This window comes from Mus pahari, chromosome 5 (assembly GCF_900095145.1).
Source record: "Mus pahari chromosome 5, PAHARI_EIJ_v1.1, whole genome shotgun sequence".
NCBI lineage: Eukaryota > Metazoa > Chordata > Mammalia > Rodentia > Muridae > Mus > Mus pahari.
The window spans coordinates 38,758,772-38,782,078 of record NC_034594.1 but is presented as its reverse complement, the minus strand read 5'-3'; the positions used below and the strand labels follow the sequence as shown (position 1 = coordinate 38,782,078).

The following is a 23,307-nucleotide window of genomic DNA, read 5'->3' as shown; positions in this document are numbered from 1 at the left end:
TAGGGTGGGTCTTCCTTAAACCTTTCTGGAGACAATCTCTGAACTGCAGTCCAAGGTGTTTCTTCTAGAGGACTCTAGAAGGCAGGGGAAGTAAGCCTTCTGAGTACATGTATATTTTTTTCTTTGGAAAATGTGTTTAGAGCTGTTACCCTATTTTAAAAGTTGAATTTTTACTTTTAAGTTATTTAAAAATATATATATGCTGGGTAGTAAATATTTTTTTTTTTAAAGATTATTTATTTATTATATGTAAGTACACTGTTGCTGTCTTCAGACACACCAGAAGAGGGCATCTGATTTCATTACAGATGGTTGTGAGCCACCATATGGTTGCGAGCCATTAGTTTAAAAAGACCATCTTTTCTGAGCCTTATAGGTCAGGCCTGTAATTCCAGCTACTTGAGGTTAAGTTAGAAGGATCTCAGTTTCAAGGCCTGCCTAGGATGAAATCTCAACATGGCTTCCTAAAGAAGACTGGAATGAGGATGACGCCAAGGCATTCTAACATGGAAGGGGGAACTCTCATGGGGTCCCAACATTTCACAAAAAAAATTATAAGCAAATAAATAACTCTGAGAGTGGGAGAAATAGTCTTTTCCAGGAAAGAACTCACTTCCCTCAACTGGTTATCCAATACCAAGTGGTCCTAAAATCATATAAATACAAGTAGCATTATACAGACTGAGCAGATTCTGTTTATATATTTAGGACTGTACGTGTGTGCATGTGTATAGAAGTGATTAAAGAAAAGTGAGAGGCCATAAATTTGAGAGTAAGAGGATCCAGGATGGTTGGATGGAAGAAAGGGAAAGTGATATAATTAGATTAAATTTCAAGGGGGAAAAAAAAAGGTTGGGTGTGGTGGTGCACGCCTTTAATCCCAGCCCTGGGGAGGCAGAGGCAGGTGGATTTCTGAGTTCGAGGCCAGCCTGGTCTACAGAGTGAGTTCCAGGACAGCCAGGGCTATACAAAGTAACCCTGTCTCAAAAAACCAATAAATAAATAAATATGAATGAAGTGAATGAATGAAGTGACTAGGAATATAAGCTCAGGGGTGGAATAGTTACCTAGCATATAGGTCTGGCTAAACCTACCAGTAGCACATAGCACAATGGTTCCTTTTTATATTAAACTGTCTTGGCAGAGATAGCAAAAATCAACTGTAGATATGAGTTTATTTTTTTTATTCCACTGATCTATATCTTTTTTTCTTTTTTTCTTTTTCTTTTTCTATTTGTAGACAGAGTCTTGCTGTATAACTTTTGCTACCCTAGAGTTCTTCATAGACCAGACTGATCTGAACTCAGAGATCTAATTGTCTTTGCCTCCCAGTGCTGGGTTTAAAGGTGTGCACCACCACGTCTAGCTTGGAATTGTATTGCATTAGACATGCTGTAATATTTTCTTTTATCTTTTTATGGGATTATAATCATGAATATATTAAATATGCTAACATATTTGTGAATGTGGTGTGTATTTAATTGGTCTTGAAATCTTATGATAATGCAAACACTAGTTTTTTGTTTGTTTGTTTGTTTTCTGATTGTTTGTTTGGCAATTTGGATAGAAGAAAAGTATCTGTAGTTAAACAACTTGTTTCAATAGAAAGGATGCTGGGGATTGAACCCAAGACAAGTACTCCACTTGGCAACTTTAACCCCAAACCTTCAGTTTGAATTACCAAAGTTTTTATTCATTGTAGAGAAACCAGCTTCAATGAGTCACTTCATGGTAGAAAAAGGTTTTCTATGTTGTTTTAAAGTTTATAATTTTCTTCTAGGTTTGACTACCTTCAGGAACACGTTAGTTGGTATGAATAGGAGAGTATGTTTTGTTTCGGTTGCTTATGAGGGTTTCTGACAGTTTATTTTATTTTATTTTATTTGCTTTTTTCGAGACAGGGTTTCTCTGTGTAGCCCTGGCTGTCCTGGAACTCACTCTGTAGACCAGGCTGGCCTCGAACTCAGAAATCTGTCTGCCTCTGCCTCCTAAGTACCGGAATTAAAAGTGTGTGTCTGGTGTGATGGTTCATTTTTATTTTTCAGTATTTTGATGGCTATGCTGTCATGAAGGAATGCATTCTTTGATACACAAATTTACATTAATAATTTTGAAACCAAAACACCTGTTTTAATGAATTGCTAAAAGTTACTTGGAATTTGATTAGATTGCTGTACTGAAACTAATTAGGGATGCTAAAAAGAGTATTTTGGTGGAAAACTTTAATTGACAAGGCATAATTAAATAATTTGGTTCAAGTTAACTAAGTAGTGAAGGTAAACAATGTTTCCTTTATCTCCTTAGGATAGCAGTGAGATACATTTCAAAGTGAAAATGACAACACATCTCAAGAAACTTAAAGAATCATACTGTCAAAGACAGGTTTGTATATTGTGACATTAAATACAGTGCTTTGCCAAAAGACGTTCTGTTTTCATCATTAGGAACTTAAGGAAATGTTATCCTTTTCCTCTTGTGACCCATTTCAGAATTTGAATTAATAGAACATAGAAGTAATTTAAAAGTAACTCATTTTTACTGACTGCTCAGATGAATATTTTTGTCTGGATGGTTTGCATGTGGTATACAACAGTGAAGCAAGCCTTTTAGGTGATTACAGTGGAGTTGCCCTGTTCTTCTAACTATGAGCTTTAGGCCATATTTCAAATTTAAATCTATAATTAATATATTTTCTTGGGGCTGGAAATATGGCTCAGCACTGGCTGCTCTTCCAAGGGACCTGGGTTGAATTCCCAACAGCCATTTGGTGGCTCACAGCCAACTGCAAATCCAGTTTTAGAGGATCTGACGGCCTCCTGTAGGCACTGCACATTCATTGTATACAGACATACAGGCAGGCAAAACACATTAAAAAAAAAAAAAAAAAAAAAAAAAACCCAAGTATTCTTTATATATAATATAGATTGCGACTTTATATATCATGTTTTCAAACATATTTCAAGATAATTTCTAGGAATTAACTCCTTTAAAATTATCTGTTGTCTGCATTCACACATTTTATACTCATAAATAATAAAAATTGGGTAAAATGTTCCAGATCATCTTCAGCTACATAAAATATTCCAGGACAGCTAGGGCTACATATACAAATATATATGTATATGTGTATATATGCATATATGTATGTATGTATGTGTGTGTATCTATAGATAGACATATATATATATATATATATATATATATATATATGAATTCATATATATATGAATAAAATTAGATGTAAGAATATAATTAATTTATGCTGGGTGTGGTGGGATACACCTGTAATTCCAACACTGGTCAAGAGGTCAAGGTTATCTTCTACTATATAAGAAATTTGAGGCCAACCCGAGTTGTATGAAATCCTGTCTCATAAAACTAAAAGCAAGTTAAAGAACAATACATAGAGATAAGCAAGGTTGAATTGTTGGTTTGTTTTGAGTCAGCGTCTCTGCGCCCTAGCTGTCCTGGGACTCACTATGAGATCCTTCTACCCTTGCCTCCTGGGTGCTGGCTGTCACCACACTTGGTATATTTTAATTTCTTTGTAGTTTGTTTCAGTTACAGTGTTTAAATCCTACAGATAAAAGTTTTAGTTTTGTTGTTGTTGTTGTTGTTGCTGTTTTAATTAAATTTTACTTATGGTGTTCTGCCTGCATGTATGTCTGTGCATTATGTCCATAGTGCCCTCAGATGCTGGAAGTAGGCATTGGATTCCCTCAGGACTGGAATTAAGATAGCTGCCATGTGAGTGCTGGGAATTGAACCTGAGTCCTCTGCAAGAACAGCAATCCTCTCAACCACTGAGCATTTCTCTAGCCCTTAAATAGATCATTCTTGATTCATACTTCCTTGTAAAGTTACTTTCTTTTAAAGAGTCATCTCCCCTTTAGCTATCATATTAAAATGGTTAACAAATATAAACGTATTTTGTAGCATGGTATGTGTGTGTGCATACACACATATTACTGTGCCTTACCTACATATCTCTTTTGTATTACCAAATTCTTTGAATTTAATGTTTAAAACCAGTTTTGCTTGTATAGTTAGAAGCTAGAAAGCATATCCAGGTCCTTATTTTCTTTTATGCCAGCTCATATTTATGGAGAAAATGAACACAGTAGTGGTTGAGAAAATAGGCTCATCAATTATTTTGAGCAGAAATTCTTAGCTTATTTTCAGGCCTCAAGTTCCCTAGTTGTAAAATGAAGATGAGGAGATAACCTTCAGAGTCTTTGCAAAGAACATTGTGACTGTATATAAAGTAGTACTTGGTACATGAGATTTCTTTAAGCCTTTCATGTTTCATGCTGTTTCTTTTTCTTTTATGGTTTTATCATAGTTACTAATAACCTAAGTTTTTTATACAAACTTTCTTTTTCCTTCTTTTAGGGAGTTCCAATGAATTCACTCAGGTTTCTCTTTGAAGGTCAGAGAATTGCTGATAATCATACTCCGAAAGAAGTAAGTATGAAAAAGTTGGAGGGCTGGAGAGATGGCTCAGCGGTTAAGGACGCTGACTGCTCTTCCCGAGGTCCTGAGTTCAGTTCCCAGCAACCACATGGTGGTTTATAACCATATATAATGGAGTCTGATGCACTCTTCTGGTGTGTGTCTGAAGACAGCTACAGTGTACTCATAAATAAAAATAAATTAAGAAAAAGAAAAAAAGAAAAAGTTTGATAAGATTTTGAATCAAACTGGTTTAATATGTATGTGTCCAGAGTTTGATCCCTAGCACCAAAAAAGAGGTTAAAAAATTAAGTTTTTAGAATTTATATTTAAATAATTTATTAATGTATATGAGCATTTTAATGCTCACATGGGGTCCATAAGGGTCATGATGCCACCACAGTTACCCTTTCCATTTGAATTAACCAATGACCTGGAAAGATTTCTTGAAAATGTGTGGCTGTCTAGGTGGTGGTGGTACTTTAATCCCAGTACTCTGGCGGCAAAGGTAGGCTAATCTCTTGAGTTGGAGGCCATCCAAGTCTACAAAATGAGTTCCAGGACAGCCAGGGTTACACAGAATATGTGTGGCTATCTTTTAGATATTGGCCATTTTGAATCCCTTCAACTTGGTACCTGACTTGTTCTTGATTTTTCTTCACATTTTAAAAATATTTTGAAATATTTTTTAGCTGCCAGAGAAGTTACAAGTACAGAAAAAAAAAAAATCTGTTCTTTACCTAATTTCTTTGTTTAATCTCTGTGTGTATTGGTGTGCCTGTGTTCCCCTTGCTTCTTCCCAGACCATTTAGGATTAAGGATTAATGACTTCATGTTTTATGTTTTAGTCTCCCCACTTTCCCCCTTCCCTTTGTTTAAACTGGAACTATTAAACAACAGCAGATAACTAGATAAATCTTCTATGTTAGAAGATCACTATTAAAACACAAATTAGGAATTAGGAAGCTGGGCACCTGCCTTTAATTCCAGCACTCCAGAGGCAGGTGGATCTCTCTGTAAATTTGAGGCTACAGAATGAGTTCTAAAAAAGCAAGGGTTACATAGAGAACCCCCCCTCTTTTTTTTGGTATTTGTTTGTTTTCTGAGACAGGGTTTTTCTGTATAGCCCCAGCTGTCCTGGAACTCACTCTGTAGATCAGGCTGGCCTCGAACTCAAGAAATCCACCTGGCTCTGCCTTCCAAGTGCCAGGATTAAAAAGGCATGGCCCACCATTGCCTGGCCCGAGAAACCCTTTTCAAGATAAAAAATAAATCACAAATTAGATGCCAGAGGGAATTATAGATGACAAAATAAGCCACTTAGGAATGAATCCTCAGGGTAGCATTTATCCAACTAAAATTCTTGTTTTTAATTTTTATTTTTATTAAATGAGAGTATTAGTTACATCTAAAAAATGTGTTTTAGAAAATATGCCATTGAACTATTAAACTTAAATCTCCCTTTTCCCTCTTCCCCTCCCTTTCCTCCCCATTTCCCCCTTTTACTCCCCTATTTCTTTCCCCTCTCCCCATTTCCCCTTCTCTTTTCTTTCTCCCCTTTCCCCTCTCTTCTCTCCTTCTTTCCTCCCTTCTCCTCCCCTCTCTTCTCGTCTCCTCTACCTGCCCTCCTTCTTCCCCCATTTCCTTCCCTTCTAGTCTGTGCTGGAACAATCTCTTGAGTTTGTACATGCTGTGCAAATCCTATTTTTTGTTTGCTTGGATTTGTTTGTTGTTGTTGTTGTTGTTGTTGCTCTTAAGTGTTTTTGAGACAGGGTCTCACTATGTACCCTGGGCTGTCCTGCAACTCACAATACAGACAGGCTGCCTCAGACTCACAGAAATCTATCTGCCTGCCTTTGGCTTTTGAGCACTGGGATTAAGCCACACACTACCATGCCTGTCTTTCTCCAGTTTTTTCAGACAATCTCAGTTAGCCAAGGCTGGTTTGGAACTAACTGAAGATGGCCTTGAATTGTGTATTCTCTTACTTAACTGCCTAGGTGTTAGCATTACAGAGCAACACTTTTCAACTTTAGAGGCTTATTAATTACAGATGACATGTGGTTCTTCTTGTACCTTAAAATAGTGGCCACCTAATTGCAGCCAATATAAAAATAATGCATTTTTCTTTTCTTCCAGCTGGGAATGGAAGAAGAAGATGTGATTGAAGTTTATCAGGAACAAACGGGGGGTCACTCGACGGTTTAGATAATTCTTTTTATTTTTTATTTTTTCCTTTTCCCTCAATCCTTTTTTATTTTTAAAAATAGTTCTTTTGTAATGTGGTGTTCAAAATGAAAATTGAATACTGGCACTCCATCTTAGAACATCTGAATTCTAGTGTTCAATATTCATTATTGGTTGTTTTTGTTGTGCTGATTTTTGGTGATCAGACCTCAGCTCCCTTAATACTGCCCTTTTTCCTTTAAGAAATTTCATGTGTGCACAGAGAGGCCATCCTTTTCAGGACTGTGCATTTCCGGGTTTGTGATTATAAAAAGATCGACCAATGGGAGCTTTCCTATGACCGTTCAATTGGCCCTGGAGTCCCAGCGTGTGGTTGCTTCCCTCCTGGACTGTGATTTTCAGTGGGAGATGGAAATTTTTCAGAGAACTGAAGTGTGGAAAATGACCTTTCCTCAGCTTGAAGCTACTTTTAAAATCTCAGGGTCGGGACCAAAAGAAGAACATCATGTTTGTAGTCAAGATGGCAGACAGTGAGAGTAACAGCTAACTCCAAAGGTGGCTTCACGGAGAGAAAGAAAGAGTCTTGAGCAAGACAGTATTGTCAGAAGACCCCAGGGAAGTTCTAGTTTTCATCAGCAGTTATTAATAAAGTTACTCATACAGAAGTGTACACAACAGACACTGCTCCTTTTGATTCTGTTTGTACTTTTTGGCCTGGGACATGGGTTTTCAAGGGACATCGTCTGTACCAGCTTCATTAAAATAAACAATATTTGTAAAAACAGTACTAAAGCTCCTTTTATTTTAGCCATGTAGGGAGAAAAGTGAAAATACCCCAGATAGGATTTTCTTGCAGTTTCTAGAATGTTTTCTGAATCAAGAATTTAGTTATGGTCACAATGCCTTTTTAAAAACTCACTGTTGGGGCTGGCAAGATGGCTCAGCGGGTAAGAGCACTGACCACTCTTCCAAAGGTCCTGAGTTCAAATCCCAGCAACCACATGGTGGCTCACAACCACCGGTAATGAGATCTGACACCCTATTCTGGTGCGTCTTAAATCAGCTACAGTGTACTTATGTATAATAATAAATAAATCCTTTAAAAAAAAAACTGTTATATCTTTAGATTTTGCTTTTACTGGATAGGTGAACATAGGATATCACTACTGGTTTTATTACTGGGATTAAGCCACACACCACCATGCCTGTCTTTCTCCAGTTTTTTGAGACAATCTTATTTAGCCAAGGCTGGTTTGAAACTAACTGAAGATGGCCTTGAATTGTGTATTCTCTTACTTAACTGCCTAGGTGTTAGCATTACAGAGCAACACTTTTCAACTTTAGAGGCTTATTAATTACAGATGACATGTGGTTCTTCTTGTACCTTAAAATAGTGGCCACCTAGCCGGGTGTGGTGGCGCATACCTTTAATCCCAGCACTCAGGAGGCAGAGTTTGTGAGTTCGAGGCCAGCCTGGTCTACAAAGTGAGTTCCAGGACAGCCAGGGCTATACAGAGAAACCCTGTCTTGAAAAAACAAAACAAAAAAAAAAAAATAGTGGCCACCTAATAGCAGCCAATATAAAAATGCATTTTCCTTTCCTTCCAGCTGGGAATGGAGGAAGAAGTCCATTGACTCAGAATTGTGTGTGTACACATATATACATACATACACACACATCCAGTTTTATGGAATCAAAAATACAGTGCCATCTGACTAGCAAGTAAAACCTATTGCAAGTACATTTTATAAACTGTTAAAGCTTACATACTCTTTTTAGGTAACTTGCTCAAAAAGCAGATTGCCTTGAAAAACTCTTATATTTGACTCTTTAGCTTTAAAATTATTTGTATTGTACAAATTGGAGTTTTTAGACCGTCTCCTGGCATTTGCTATTATAATTTAAAATACTAACTGGAAGTTAGGTTCAATTGTAGAAAATCTTTTGAGTTACATCACTTGTCAAAGCTCAAAAGACCTGATTGCTTATTTGAGCTACCCAGAATTCATGACTATATAGTTAAGCATAATTTTGTTTGCATTTCTAAATGAAGTCTCAGCATTTAGTGGTGAAGTTGTAGAAATAACTTTTTGTGTGTGTGGAGGTGGGGTGTCTTCTAAGGTAATTACACTCTACTGTTGGCCTAAAAATATGTTCAACTGATATACTAATGCTGTTAAAATAGACACTTGGAAGCAAAATTTAATAGATGGTATTTGGAAAGGACCCTAAGTAGTATTTAGTAGCCATTCTATGTGGTGCATGAGTGCAGCATCCTAGATTTGTAAAAGAAGGGAGAAAATAAACGGAGCAGTGGCAGTTTCCTTGCACGTGGATTCTTGAGAGTGTACTGATTGGCTGGCTGAGTATTAATGACTGTAAGTAGGGTTGGCAAGCAGAAAATGAGGTGACATTTAAATTCACAGGTCTTTTTTTTTTTAAAAAAAAAAAAAACCTCATTTACAGGTTGACTGTCTAGGATTCTTTTTTTTTTTTTTTTTTTTAAAGATTTTATTTATTTATTATATGTAAGTACACTGTAGCTGTCTTCAGACACTCCAGAAGAGGGAGTCAGATCTTGTTATGGATGGTTATGAGCCACCATGTGGTTGCTGGGATTTGAACTCTGGACCTTCAGAAGAGCAGTCGGGTGCTCTTACCCACTGAGCCATCTCACCAGCCCAAAATTCACAGGTCTTATCCATAGTGTTTGGCTATTTTAGTTTTATTTTACATGAAACAAGAAGTTACTCAATTCCTACAGTATAGAATGGAAAATTGGCTATGATTCTAGGCAGGAGAAGTATAATTCCTGAATGAAGCAAATAAATACCTTGTGAGTAGTAATCCCCAATAGTAGTCCCCACAAATTCGAGGTATTTGCTTTGTACAGGAATTAGAGGAAATTACTTGTGAACACTGTTTGTGGACAGTGTCATAATTAAATCTTCATTGTAAACTTGTCTGGATTTAAAATCACCCTGGAAAGACTTTGATGTGTGTCTAGAAAGATTTGAGGTGGAAATTCCTAACGTGAATGGCTCTGCCATTCTTTGGGCTCCAGGGCTGAGTAAGACAAGCGCCAGCATTTCTATTTGTTTTTACTCATACAAGGTGACCAACTACTTTATAGGGTGTGTGTGTGTGTGTGTGTGTGTGTGTGTGTGTGTGTGTGTGTGTGTGTGTGTGTATGAAGTAATGAGAAGACCTTTGGGTGTCAAAGGCAGGCAGATCTCTGAGCTTAAGGCCAGCCTGGTCTGGTCTACAAAGAGAGTTCCAGGGTAGCCAGGGCCATTACACAGTGAAACCCTGTCTTAACCAAAAATACAAAATCCCAAATACTGCTTAGTTTAATAGCCTTTTATATTTTATTTCTATTAGCTTCCTGTGATGCTTTGTTAAAAGAGATGGTTATTAGACATTAAAAGAGTTGTTAAATGACTTGAGACTTCTGATAGGATGATTAGAGTTTTATGAGTAGGTTCTTCAAGGCACAGTTGGGAACAAAATCTCCTGTGTTCTTTTTTTGTTTGTTTGGTTTTTTGTTTTTTTTTTGAGACAGGGTTTCTCTGTGTAGCCCTGGCTGTCCTGGAACTCACTCTGTAGACCAGGTTCACCTTGAACTCAGAAATCTGCCTGCCTCTGCNTCCCGAGCGCTGGGATTAAAGGCATGCGCCACCACCGCCCCGGCAATGTTTTAGCTTTAACAGCTACACACTAGTAGGTGGCTCCTTTACTCAAACATCCTGCTCTAGACCTGCACTTTGAGGATTGAGAGAATTTCCTCACAAACACAGCTCATTTTGATCAGGCGAACTTGTATCAAGTGATTCTGAACATACCTTTGAAGTTTGAGTTAGATTTTCAGGCTGAAATTGTGGTTTTACCTTATAGAGGGATATGATTAGCTCCTCTTAGCTTATCCAAAGTTACTGCCATAACAATTTTTATTTACCTTCAACTCTTGAACACACTGAAATACACTGAATATCCTAAGACTTAGTATTTCCAACTGGAACTATGTAATGGTAGTTTAGACACTAAGGCTTTTGAACTGATGTAGTCCTAAAGTAAAATGGTTTAGGCAAGTGAAAAGTTTATTGGATCAGTATGTGGAGTGCAAGAATGCTGGGAATAGAGAGGTTCCAGGGTAAGGAAGGACCTATGTATGGTTGAGATGAAATGGAACTGACAGAACTCAGGCTGGAGCTTTATTATAGAAATATAGCTTTTTTTTCTGTCACCACTTCTCAACTTAACTTTTTTTTTCTTCAAGCCCTATGGCTTGGGGATTTGTAGGGACTGGAAATACGAGTAGACCCATGGTCTGGAGATGTTCTGTGTCCACTGCAGACCACTGGCTTCTTTAGAGAGTTCTTGATGAAAATGAAGGTGTTTGTCCAAAGCAGCTTTTTGCCTAAGGAGACAACCCCACCCCCATTTCAAAAAATGATTAATCATCTAGTCTTGTAAGTTGGTAGAGTTTTAGATTTGGGTTGGGAGATTACTGGATTTGGGCTGTTGGTTGTGGGTTTTAGTGGACAATCATTTGGGGGTATCATTAGACTCCTATTAGAAAAGTAAAAAGGGAGTCATAATTTTCCATTCTTAAACTTGTGTCTCTGGAAGAGACTCCCTAGCTTGCTTTATTTAGGGTTTTTTTTTTTTTAAGATTTATTTATTTATTATATGTAAGTACACTGTAGCTGTCTTCAGACACTCCAGAAGAGGGCATCAGATCTTGTTACGGATGGTTGTGAGCCACCATGTGGTTGCTGGGATTTGAACTCCGGACCTTTGGAAGAGCAGTCGGGTGCTCTTACCCACTGAGCTATCTCACCAGCCCTGTTTGTTTTTTTTGTGATAGTATATCTCAGGGTAACCCCTGGCTGTCCTGGAGCTTGCTATTTGGACCATTTGGCCTGGGAACTCATGGAGATTCATCTGCCTCTGCCTCTGCTTCCTAAGTGTTGGGATTAAAGTAGATTCCTTTGCTTTAGACTTGAGGAAACAGAGCAGTTAAAGTACAGGGACAGATGTCACAGATGCAGGTGAAGTCAAGTCAGCTGGCATTGAATTCTAGTCCTTGGTGGCGTGAGGCCACTGCTTCTTTAGTTACTTGGTTTCTTTCCCTCAGCTACATGGACTAGTTTTATATAATCACTTAAGTACCTCCATGATGACTGTCAGTTTTTCTTGGAAAGTTGGGGTTCTAGTAGCTTGCTTTTTGTTGCAACACATGTCTGCACTGTTGAAGCTGAATTGGGATCCTTCCAATAATCTATTTTGTAATTCCCCTAACAGCTGAAGAAAATCCAGGGAAGGAACAACTCAAGGTTAATGAAAAGTCTTGAGAGTTTTGGTGCCTTCTCTTTCTGGACCTCTTAAAGAGTATTATAGATTCAGTTTAACTAGTGGAAAATTATAACTCAAGGGGAGAAATGTTTATATTTCATGTTGGAAACATGATTTTCCAGGCTGTCCTTCTATCTTTCAAGAGGTTGTACATCTTCTGTCAGTTTTGAGACAGAATTTTACTGCAGCTGCCCTAGTAGTCTTCCAAGTAAAGAGCCTTTCTGCTTCTGCCTCCCAGGTGCTGAGATTATAGGCCTGCACCACCACACCCAGCTCACCTTTTCAGTGTTTTATGATTGTAAAGAATCACAAAAATGCTTTTGGCCCCAGGTAAGTTAACTTTGTATAATTTCTCCTGCTACGACACTCATTAGTTCTGGTCTCTGTCTCCCTCACAAGGACCACTTGTTCACTCTCGTTGAGTCTCACTGCTGTTCTCACACCGTTCACTTAACTGTTGTTTCCTGAAATACTCATCTACATCCTTGTATGGTTAACTCTGTGTTATTAAAATCTCACCCTCTATGACATTCCTTATGAGAGGCCTTGCTCTGGGCTACCAATCTAAAATAAGCTTGCTGTCACAATTTAAAGTGTTTCTGCATAGCATTTTGTTGCTAGGTTAAAAAGCAAAACAGTTTCTTTTTCAGTACCTCTTCATCCTTAACCCTAGAATGTAAATATCTACTTCTGAATTCCTAGAGTCTACAATTTACATAATGGGTCTTGGTATTGGCCATAAGTCATTGGTCCTGATCGAGATCTTGCTTCTTTTTTACTGGGGAGTTAAACCCAGCACATAATGCAAATTCTACCACCCTGCTGCACACTAGCCTTGGTATTTGTTTTTATTGTTGTTTGTTTTGATTTGGGGTTCATTTTTATCTGTAAACCAGGAGATCAAGATAAATGATCTCTAAATTTCCATCAAGCTTCAATACAAACTCCATAAACCAAGACAGAATCCTGCACTGTTTGTAGCTGGAGAATGGCTCTGTGTGTTTAGTCTTTCTAGCCATGTTGTAGGGGTTGAGAGAACTGCTTGCTTACAAGCAGTGGTCAGCATTGGCACTGGCCCTTCAAGCCTCAAAACAAGCCCTGACAGCAGTTGTCCCCCTGTCCAAGTACCTGATTTGCTCCTGGGCAAGTTTTGTGGCTTCTTCCAGGGCTAGCTTTGCTGTTTCCTCTTCCTGTTTCCTCCTTTCCTCAGCCTCCTGCCTAGCTTTCTCTTCTGCTGCTAGTTTCTGCTGCTGGTACTCCAACCGTTCTTCTTCAGCCATTTCCATCAGGCGTTTCTGTTCTTCTGCTAACTGCATCTCCAGTTCCTTCTGCCTTAGCTTCTCTGCCTCTGCAGAACAGAAAGAGCTGGGTTCAGCTGGGCTGTCACTAGAGCAGCTGACATTTCTGGTCTGCCCTTTTAACCTGCTAGACCCTCTGTGGGTTTACTAATCCAAGTCTCCTGTCAAAGGACCAATGCGCATTGAAAAACCTTAGGGAAGATTTTTTCCAAAGTCAGTTGAGTTCACAGGATAGTGTGCTGTTTGTTGTGTAGGGAGGAGTGTCAGATCAGCATCTAGAGAGTGCTTACTTAACTAGACTCTTGAAATACCAGGAGTTGATCGCAGCAACATCATCTGCTGAACCTTCTACCCTCATCCTGAAAAGTATGCTGGGAGATTATCTGATCCACACCTGAAGGTGTGTCTGAGGCTCTCCAGGTATTTGTGAATGTCTCTACCTGCAAGAGGAAGGGAGCAGGTAGAGAAGTTTGAACTGACAAGGGCAATTATTGAAGCAGGAGTCCTCTCCTGTAATTGTTTCCATGTGGGTCTCCTGTTCATATTCCATCCCTTCATTTCAACCCACTGTAGCCAGACAGAGTTATCACTCTGGAGCAAAGCTTAGCTTTTACATGGAGTGCTTTGTGCACTAAGGCCTAGGGTAGGAATAGAATTGCTTGAAGTGGGTTTAAAATATTTTTTGGTCCAAGTGAAGAGATACAAAAAGCTCAGGACTTCTCTCACCAGCCCTCTCTGCCGCCTCCTGCTGCTTTTTTCTCTGTATTTCTTGCAGTTTCCTGCGGAGTGCCTCCTGCTGCTGCCTTGCTCTCTCCCGGGCTGCCTGCAACTGGAGCCTCCGTTTCCTCTCAGCTTCTTCCTGTTGCTGCCTCTCTTCCTCCAGTCTCTGCTTTCTCAGGCTGAGAACATGGAAGGTGTCAGAGGAATAGCAGAAAAAGAGCCTAACCAACTGACAATTGACTTTATAGCCTTCTGTCCCCAGGAAGCGCCCCTTCAGAGAACAGGTTTTCTACAGTCTGGATTGAAGGGCAGAGATGTAAGAGATGGGTCTAGAAGAAGAAACCTAGAAGTTTCGGCTCAGCACTGTTGCCCAGGATTTAAGAGCCTTAAATTCTCTGCACTTCCTTTTCTATTCTTTAAAAAAAAAAAAAAAACATTTCCTAAAGTGTGGATTGTGAAATTCTTGCCTCGTGGGGTTGTAGATATAAGTCAGCATGAAAACAGGTGAAAGGACCAGTACAGTGAGAGGAGCTTGATAGACTGGGCCAAATCTTAAAGCCTTTCTGGAATTCCCTTTAAGCATCTATCTTGAGTAACCCACATGATCAAGACAGTATCTTACTCTTCTCTCTGGTCCAGGCTGTCCCTGTGATTTGGTGTCAGATCATGAGCCTAGCACTGAGCTGTGCCCCTGGGGAAGGTTTGCCCTGCCTGCGTCTCTGGCTGCTAGCCCACCGGTTCTCCTCAGCTCGTCTTTGCTGCTCCAGCTCCAGCTCCTCCTTCATCTTCTCTGCTTTCTCCAGCTGCTCCTGATGGAGCCAAGTCAGCTCCTCCTGTTCCCTTCTCCTCTGCTCCACCTTCAGCCATCTCATCTGTGCCTTCTCTATTCGAATTCTGTCCCGAGAAGCCTTCTCCTGCTGCTTCTCATCCTGGAGGGCCTAAGAGACCAGAGTGTTATCAGTGTAAGGGACACAGACCCAGCTGCAGCCCAGATAGGGTTTTTTTCTAATCAGAGTAAAGCTAATTCCACACCAAAGCTGATTCCACACTACCACCACAGTGGCATAAACTGCTTCTGCCTACCTGGCTGTGGGGTTGGACTGACCTACAATTAAGAGTACAGCTTTTCTGATGCAGTCTTCCTCATGGGCTAACACATTTTGATGATCTAGAAAATTCTGCTCACAGATCAAAATCATCATCCATTATGCAGAGCAGAATTCTCTTCTGTGGTCTAGGCAGCTGAGAAGGTCTAAGGATACTAAGGAGAAGAGATCCCTGAAACTTTTGGAAAAAACTGCTATTAAATAAATAAGCAACTGGGCTGGAGAGATGGCTCAGTGGTTAAGATCACTGACTGCTCTTCCAGAGGTCCTGAGTTCAATTCCCAGCAACCACATGGTGGCTCACAACCATCTGTTATGTGACCCAATGCCACCTTCTGGTGTGTCTGAAGACAGGGACAGTATACCCACACAAATGAAATAAATCTTTAAAACAGCCAGGCAGTGGTGGCGCACACCTTTAATCCCAGCACTCGGGAGGCAGAGGCAGGCAGATTTCTGAGTTCGAGGCCAGCCTGGTCTACAAAGTGAGCCCCAGGACAGCCAGGGCTATACAGAGAAACCCTGTCTCAAAAAACCAAAACAAACAAACAAAAATCTTTAAAACAATAGATTTAAATAAATAAGCAATAATTGGAAATAGTGACAAGAATTTTGAACTTGTCTTAACCACTGAATGGTTGTGTAGCATCTAGCAATTGGCACTTGTAGCTTTGGTCTCTAGATCTGCAAACTGAGGCTCATCACACTTGGTTCATAAATGTGGATGTAGGGCTGGAGAGATGACTCAGTGGTTAAGGGCACTGACTGATCTTCCAGAGGTCCTGAGTTCAATTTTCAGCAACCACATGGTGGCTCACAGTCATACGTAATGGGATCCTATGCCCTCTTCTGGTATGTCTGAAGTCAGCAACAGCGTAGTTGCATACATTAAATAAATAAATATTTTTGAAAAATAAATAAATGTGGATGTAAAGATTAAATGAGGTGCAGTGGTGTTCACTGTGTGCAAGTGTATTTATAGAGGCTTGGCCTGTGTGCTGTGCTGTTTGTGATATTTTGGAGTACAAAGGCTCTAAAACACAGTTGTGTGTCCTAGTGAAGATCCAACAGCAGAAGAAACCTGGCTGAGAGACAATGCATCTGGATTCTTTTTGACTTACTACAGAGAACCCCAAGTTTCCTCATTGAATTTTTTTTAAGATTTATTTATTTTATGAATATGAGTAGAGTGTTACTATCTTCAGACACACCAGAAGAGAGCATCAGATGCCATTATAGATGGTTGTGAGCCACCATGTGGTTGCTGGGAATTGAACTCAGGACCTCTGGAAGAGCAGTCAGTGCTCTTAACTGCTGAGCCATCTCTCCAGCCCTTCCTCATTCAATTTTTCTATTCAAACTTGCACCTTAGAATCAAGGCCACTGGAACAAAGCAACGCATAGTAAGCACCCTGTGAGAACAGGTTTATGTCTGTGAACTGTCTGGTTCAGCTGTGTACCATACCCTTTGTAATGTGCCAGGCCAAGGTGAGGATATGGCTTGGTTCTCACAGCCTGTGTGTCTCCTGTTCTCTGTCCCAGTGAAACCTGTACCTCTCACAGATGGCTCCCATACCTGCCTCCTATTCTTTAGAGTTGGATATATGGGCATCACAGAATGCCTCACCCACTTCAGAGAGCTGAAGCCTCTCTCCTTGTGTCGTTGATCTGGTCTGGCTTCTAACTAGGGTCAGAAGGCATCAAAGTAGAACATGTAAGACCACCACATGACAGGGCTGTTTCAGAAACTACAGCCTACTCAGGGACATTTCCCTTATATCTGCAGTTCTGCCAGAACTTCCTCTCGTGAGAACACCTGTCCATACCTTGGCAGGGTCTCCATGGCTTCTCTCCTCTTCAGATTCCATGTCACTAGTGACATCTGTGGCCTGGATGGATGATAATCTTCCATCTATAGCAACCTGACTCTCCAGAGCATCGAGTTCAAGAGAAAGTTGTCCAGCCGCAGAGTGGGAGCGGAGGAGCCCTGGATGTGAGGTGCCTCCTGCTTCCCTGGAGTTGGTGATGTCTGGCTTGCTCAGCCCTGCCGCCATCTCCATGTTCCTCTCTTTACGTGACCTTTTCATTTTGCTTCCCAGTTGCTCTTCTTTTGGAGTTAGCTCTGATTTCTTTTTAATTTTTGAATGCTTTGGCTTTCCTGGGGGAAACAGTTGGGACAGAGGTACAGGTGAGTAGAAGAAGCGTGACCTCTACTAATTCTGCTTAGTAACCTTTTTCTGAGACAGGGTCTCTTTATGTAGCTCAGGGTGTCCTGGAACTCATTATAGAGACCAGACTGGCCTCAAACTCACAGAGATTCTTATACCTCTGTCTCTCAAGTGCTGGCATTAGAGGAGTGTGCCACCATACCCAGCTCTTTAATAACTTTTAAAATTAAGCATACAGTAGGGTAAATTGGTGTGCGTATTCCTGAATTCACCCCCAGATTCTGGGTGAATAGAATCTGCTTTGTAATAATGATTTGAGAAAAATATTCCAGCAATATATTTAGATCAATAAGGATTCAACCATTACTACTGCAAAGGTTGCATTTCTGGCTGGGGATACGATACAGCTAAGTGACAGAGCATGTATTTAGTTAGTAGGGCCGTAGGTTCAATCCCAGCCCCAGAAGCGAAGAAAGCTCCCATCTCACCCCGACCTACAAAGGGGCAGGACTCCAGGGGAGGGTTTTAGCAGGAAGTCCTGCCCCGAGGTCACAGCTCTAACCAGGGGAAGTTCAATTCTCTGAGGGTCAAGGGCATTTGTTTCTCCTGCCAATTCCTGCCAATGCTAAAGGCTAGACAAATGTATAAAATTATGGGATGGGATCCAAGTCTAATTTGTTAATGCAATTTGTTAATGCTTCACATATATATTTGTTTTGTTTTTCGACAATTTGTATTGTTTTTGTTTTTGTTTTTGTTTCTCTGTATAGCCCTGGCTGTCCTGGAACTCACTTTATAGACCAGGCTGGCCTCGAACTCAGAAATCCGCCTGCCTCTGCCTCCCAAGTGCTGGGATTAATTTATATATATTTTTGATCCTCAGCCTAAAGGTAATTTTATGTTTTTCTTAAAGCAGCAAGAGGTATTATTCAGATTCAAAATAAAACTGTAGGTCAAATACATGGCAAGACCTGACTTAGAGTGATCTAGAGCCCTGTACAGTATTTTTAGTGAGGTCAGGTCTAGAATCTACCTGTGGCATCTCGTTGACGTTCAGAGAGTTTTAGACTTGGAGAAGTTTTCCATTTCAGCTTTTGAAATTACAGGCTTCAGCTTGTAGTTATAAGCTCACGATGGCAGCAGTAATAATGTGCACTGGGACTCATGGGTCCCTGGGTCCATCCACCTTTACTCTGATGTCACTTGCTTATCCTCTCTCAGCCTTAGGTACCCAAACAGCATGGTATTACTCAGTGCTGTTATCATCGTCCCCTTTCATGATCGTCCCAGGTCTCTGCTCAGCCCTGGTTTCCTCTGTCCACGTGCTACATGTTAGGTCCACACTGTTAGGAAATTCAGCTGCAGAGCGAGCATAGCCAGGTAGAAGCCAAGCTGATTCTCCACATTACCCCTTGTCTGCCAGGATACTTCACATACATCAAATGTGTATAATATAAAACCCTGGGGATGGGGCCCAAGTCTGAGTATACAAGTTGTTAATGCTACATACACATTTTGGCCCTCACAGGCTGCTCCTCACAGGCATACTTTCTTACCTCCAGCAGCCTCTGCTTGCCCCAGGCCCCTTTCTTCCCTCTCATTCTTGGGAGCTTTGGCCTGGTGTGTCTTGGTTCTTTTCTTTCTCTTAGCCTTGTCAACCAAATCCCTTCCCTAAAGGAAGAAATTTAGAAGAGAACTGTGATAAATAAAGGAATAATTTCAGAGGAGAAAAGAGTAAGGAAAGCCCTTTGTGGCCTGCCTTCTTTTTTGATGTTAAGTCATGGTCTGCAGAGCTTGAAGCAAAGGAAGCTGTTTTCATGTTTGTGAGACGGTGCTGCCACTGTTGATCAACTGAGATCATAGCCAGCTTTCTTCAACGCTGCATGTGTGTTAACTCCGAGAAGAGCTCAGGCAGGCAGCAAGAGCCATGCCAGCCTTCACCTTTCCCTTGGGATGGGAACAACATGGAGGTCCGCCCCCCAAAAGAGATGGCAAAGTGGGGCCATGGTTACCCACTTGCATTTTTGTTCGGCAATGGGACCCTTGTCCTTCAGGAAGATGAAGCCTAGTGCAAGGTGCAGGGCCTGTGAGCAGACCATGGCTGGCCCTCAGCCCCCACTGCCCCTCTCGGCAGGTGCTCTTCTCTATCAAGCAACCTGCAGGTCTATGTGGAGCCATGGAGGGGTAGGCAGGGCTTCTGGGCCAGATTCTTCATTCTCACACTCACATGACTGATGGCAACTAGAGTCTTCTGTTTGAACAGTTTTGGTCTCCTTCTCTTCTTTTTTCTTGGAGTCTCAGAAGCCAACTTCTTTGGGAATGCAGGCTCACGTTTTCGAGGTCCTCTGTGTGGGCGGTGCACATTGTAATCTCCGTCCCTTTGAAAAGAACAAGCCAGCAGACAAGTTGAATGGAGAAAGCCAAGTGGGAGCGAAGAGGGCATGCGAAGAAATGCCCACAGAGCAGCTGTGGTCGACTGTTGGGATGCTTGACACACACAGGCAACCTGTTCCTGCATAAGGGAGATGGTGGTCTTCACACTGGAGGGGGGGAGGGGGTTCCTTAAAGTAAGCCCTAAAACATAGTGGCAAAATAGTTTGCTTCTTTTCATTGCACATCTACACCTTCAAGAGCTTGTTTGGAGGTTTTAGCAGGGAAATTCAAGTGTAACTCCTGAATACCCTTGACCAAAGAAAAACAGGCTCTCCTCTATTGGGTAAAAGCTGTCCTTGGTAATGGGGCTGGCAGCTCTGGGAGGGACAGACATGGAACAGTGAAGGAGGAAGGGGGTACCACCTAGCCAGCCAGATCAACTGAATCAACCCTAGAAATCAATGAGCAATCAGATCACGCTCCCATTTTATGCCTTAATTATCAACAGAACCACACAGCTAAATGTCCTCTATCAAAGGCTTGGCTGGAAAAGAAAAGTGACCTTTCAGAAAGATGATCTTGGAAATATGCAGTTGTCCCAATCATTCCTTTGGCATCCCTGAGTTTCATTTTTAATTGGATTCAGCCACTACAAGGTCATGTGTGCCCTCTCTTGTGTGTCCCAGTTGTCATTGTTACCACTGACCAATGCCTGTGCTGTGGGTTGCAAGGACAGCGGCAGTGGTACTGTGTGCCTGCTGGGTACTGGGCAGCGGCAGTGGTACTGTGTGCTGCTGGGTACTGGGCAGCGGCAGTGGTACTGTGTGCCCGCTGGGTACTGGGCAGCGGCAGTGGTACTGTGTGCCTGCTGGGTACTGGGCCTAGTCTTTCTTTTTCTTTCAGTGTATTTACTGCAATGTGCTATCCCAGAGGTTTTACTGTGGAAACGTAAAAAATATTTGTTGAATGAGGTAGATGGAATTTCCTGTAAATACACGAGTCTTTAAATCATTCAACATCACTCTATAAAACCTCACAGAAGTCTGGGTTAGGATTTGGTGCTAGGAAAACTACTCCCTTCCCCAAGGAACCAGTAGGCTGCGATGAGCACCACAACCACAGCCCTGATACATGACTGCTTTCCTCTTTTCATTTAGGAATCTGTGTCAAATCTCAATTTTAATCACAATAACTGTAATGAAATTTGTGTAGTGTTTTATCCTTTTTATTGTCCTCTTGCTTAAAAAAAAAAAGAATTGTTTAATTATTTTATTGGTTTTGTCTAGGGGGAGGGGAACTGTAATAACCTGTTTAAAATATTTTGAGGGAAAAGGGATAGAAAATTAAAACAAACAAACAAAGCCCTTTAGTGGGCTGCCTCGATCATCAAGGCCCCCTTCTCCGTTTGCTTCTGTTTCTGCACAGAACCTTTTGATCTAAGAGAGTCTTTCAATTGCTGGTTTCAAGTCAACCCTGGCTCCTGGAATCCACAATATCATCTAGTTCCAGCTGGTAGCAAAGAAGTCTACAGCAAAGGCCACAACCAAAGGAAACTGAGGACAAAGGACTGTGCCAGGCTGCCTGGGCTGCCGGCCAGTGAGCTGGCAGTAGCTGGTAGGGAAGGTGTGCCTGTGTTGGCGGGATGAGAAGATGCTATGGTAGTGTCCGGCCCACTTTATTCTATCCAGAGTTAATGAACTCTGAAGAGAGGAATCAGGGAAAGGTGATTATCTAAAGCCTTCCAGAGTCTTGGTAAACCTCGGGTGCATGGACACACAAAAAAGCTGCTTCTAGATGGTTAACATTTAAATCCCCCCCCCAGCCCCCTTCCGCCCCAACCTAAGCTGGGGGACGTGGTCTGAAGCAGCTTGCTCATCGATATGCAATCTACCTAAGGGCCTCTTTCTGTTAAACCCAACTGCCAGCATGTTATCTCCTGAAACAAAACAAAAGCCAAACAAACAAAATCCAGAAGGCACAGGGATGAAAGGAAAGTCCAAGCCACTGCACACGGCACACGGCACACTTACATGCTCTTTAAGGTGTCAGCCTCAGAGGGCTGGTTGTACTCAGCCAGGGCAGTACTGAGTGGGGCAAGGGTCTTGTTCCTTAGTTCTGGGTCTGTGAAAACAGAGAATCCTCCATCAGCAAATGGCCCAGGCAGTTTTCCCAGAAGGAAATCAGGCAAGGGGAAATGTTGACGCTAAAGCTGTGTGCAATGCAGATGAGTGACAAACCCACATGGAGACCAGTGCTGGCCTGTGGCAGGCGACATTAAACTCACTAAAGTATCCTCTAGGAAAGAGACAGTATGTGTCTAGAACCAGAAACTATTTTAGCCTTTAAGCAGGACTGTCACCTGGGTATGTATCAGACGGAAACAATCCGAAAGGACAAGGCAACCTGTTTTGTTTTTTCTTCTTGGTTTTTCGAGACAGGGTTTCTCTGTGTATCCCTGGCTGTCCTGGAACTCACTTTGTAGACCAGGCTGGCCTCGAACTCAGAAATTCTCCTGCCTCTGCCTCCCAAGTGCTGGGATTAAAGGTGTGCGCCACCGCACCCGACCCGACAGGTCAACTTTTATAAAAATGTATTTATTTTATTTGCTGGAAATGAAAAATTAGAGACAGTTTAACAGACTTGGGAAGTGACTTATACATAAGTGTGGTACTTAAAATTATAGGTAAGGGCTAGGAACAACTCAGAGGTAGAACTTCTTTCTGTGTTCAAACCTTGGTACTACTCGGAAGATTAATGAATAGGAAAGAAAAGAAAGATAAATACCGAAGTGTGGAAAGTATTTATGGTATAACAACAAAAAAATATAGACTATAGAAAAGTGATAGAATTCATTAAAATCTAGAGAAGGATTGGTTCACATTCCAGGCTGGCCAGAGTTAACATTCACACCCATCTCAAAAATCAAGGAACAATCACAAAAAAAAAAAAAAAAAACTGGATGGCTAAGGATTGGAAGAGGAAATAGACAAGAGAATATTGTTAGATTAGAAGATTTAAGTATGTTTATATTGTTTTCTTAAAAGCCCAGTGTGGTTATAACACTAAAAGCATTCTCACACACTGAGGTGATGTTCTCTCACACATCACCTCCAGGCTTTGCAGTGGGGAGAGACTGTGAGTGTCCACTGCGACTGAGGGATGTACCTCAGAGGTTCTTTTGCTTTCTATATGGGACATTACTGGGTGGTAGGAGATGATTACAGTACCTAAGGTATCTCCATGACAAGAGGACCTCTGTGAGAATTTCTTTATTGAACATGGCTGCCTGGGAGTAGGGAAGGAGAGGGGATGGGACATGACACATTCTCACTGAAAGCATGCCCTGCCTTGTACTATTTTTCTGAACTTGGGTACAGAGCACAAGATGACCACCAGAGGGCGCAATTGTACTGTCCAGAGTGGAGGCTTACACTGGTGTTACACCACCCTTTGTGATCACAACTGAATCTTAGAATGGGTGTGTGAGCCAGAGAAGCGGGTTTCTTTCCCTTAGGAAAATAACTTGGTATTTAGGCATTGAATTTTGACATCTATAAAATATTATAACGATGCAGAGTGTAGAACAAAAACCTCATTTCCCATGGACTTCCCATTTAGTCGTGTGAGATTTGAGTAGTCTCACATAT

The 23,307-nt window shown here is 41.2% G+C and overlaps 2 protein-coding genes across 4 annotated transcripts in view; one reads left to right on the top strand and one right to left on the bottom strand.

Annotated features, from left to right (window-relative positions):
- The first annotated feature begins 2,283 nt into the window (after positions 1–2,283).
- Sumo1 (small ubiquitin like modifier 1) lies at positions 2,284–7,423 on the top strand. The gene is given in 3 exon segments (XM_021198525.2): positions 2,284–2,382; positions 4,393–4,464; positions 6,592–7,423. Coding segments are annotated over 3 exon segments (240 nt in total). The 3' UTR covers positions 6,661–7,423.
- A 3,296-nt stretch (positions 7,424–10,719) lies between these two features.
- Kiaa2012 (KIAA2012 ortholog) overlaps positions 10,720–23,307 on the bottom strand; it is a 115,100-nt gene continuing 102,512 nt past the window's right edge. The window contains exons 12-19 of one of the 3 annotated variants that reach the window (XM_029539031.1): positions 21,691–21,781; positions 19,515–19,665; positions 18,844–18,958; positions 16,946–17,277; positions 14,749–14,951; positions 14,020–14,192; positions 13,124–13,343; positions 10,720–11,057 (exon numbers count right to left, since the gene is read on the bottom strand). In XM_029539031.1, the coding sequence (XP_029394891.1) occupies positions 10,919–11,057; positions 13,124–13,343; positions 14,020–14,192; positions 14,749–14,951; positions 16,946–17,277; positions 18,844–18,958; positions 19,515–19,665; positions 21,691–21,781 (1,424 nt within the window). In that variant the 3' untranslated portion in view covers positions 10,720–10,918. Of the gene's footprint in view, positions 11,058–12,825; positions 13,344–14,019; positions 14,193–14,748; positions 14,952–16,945; positions 17,278–18,843; positions 18,959–19,514; positions 19,666–21,690; positions 21,782–23,307 lie in introns of those variants that run through there. The other 2 variants (XM_029539030.1, XM_021199169.1) reach the window with 2 other exon arrangements.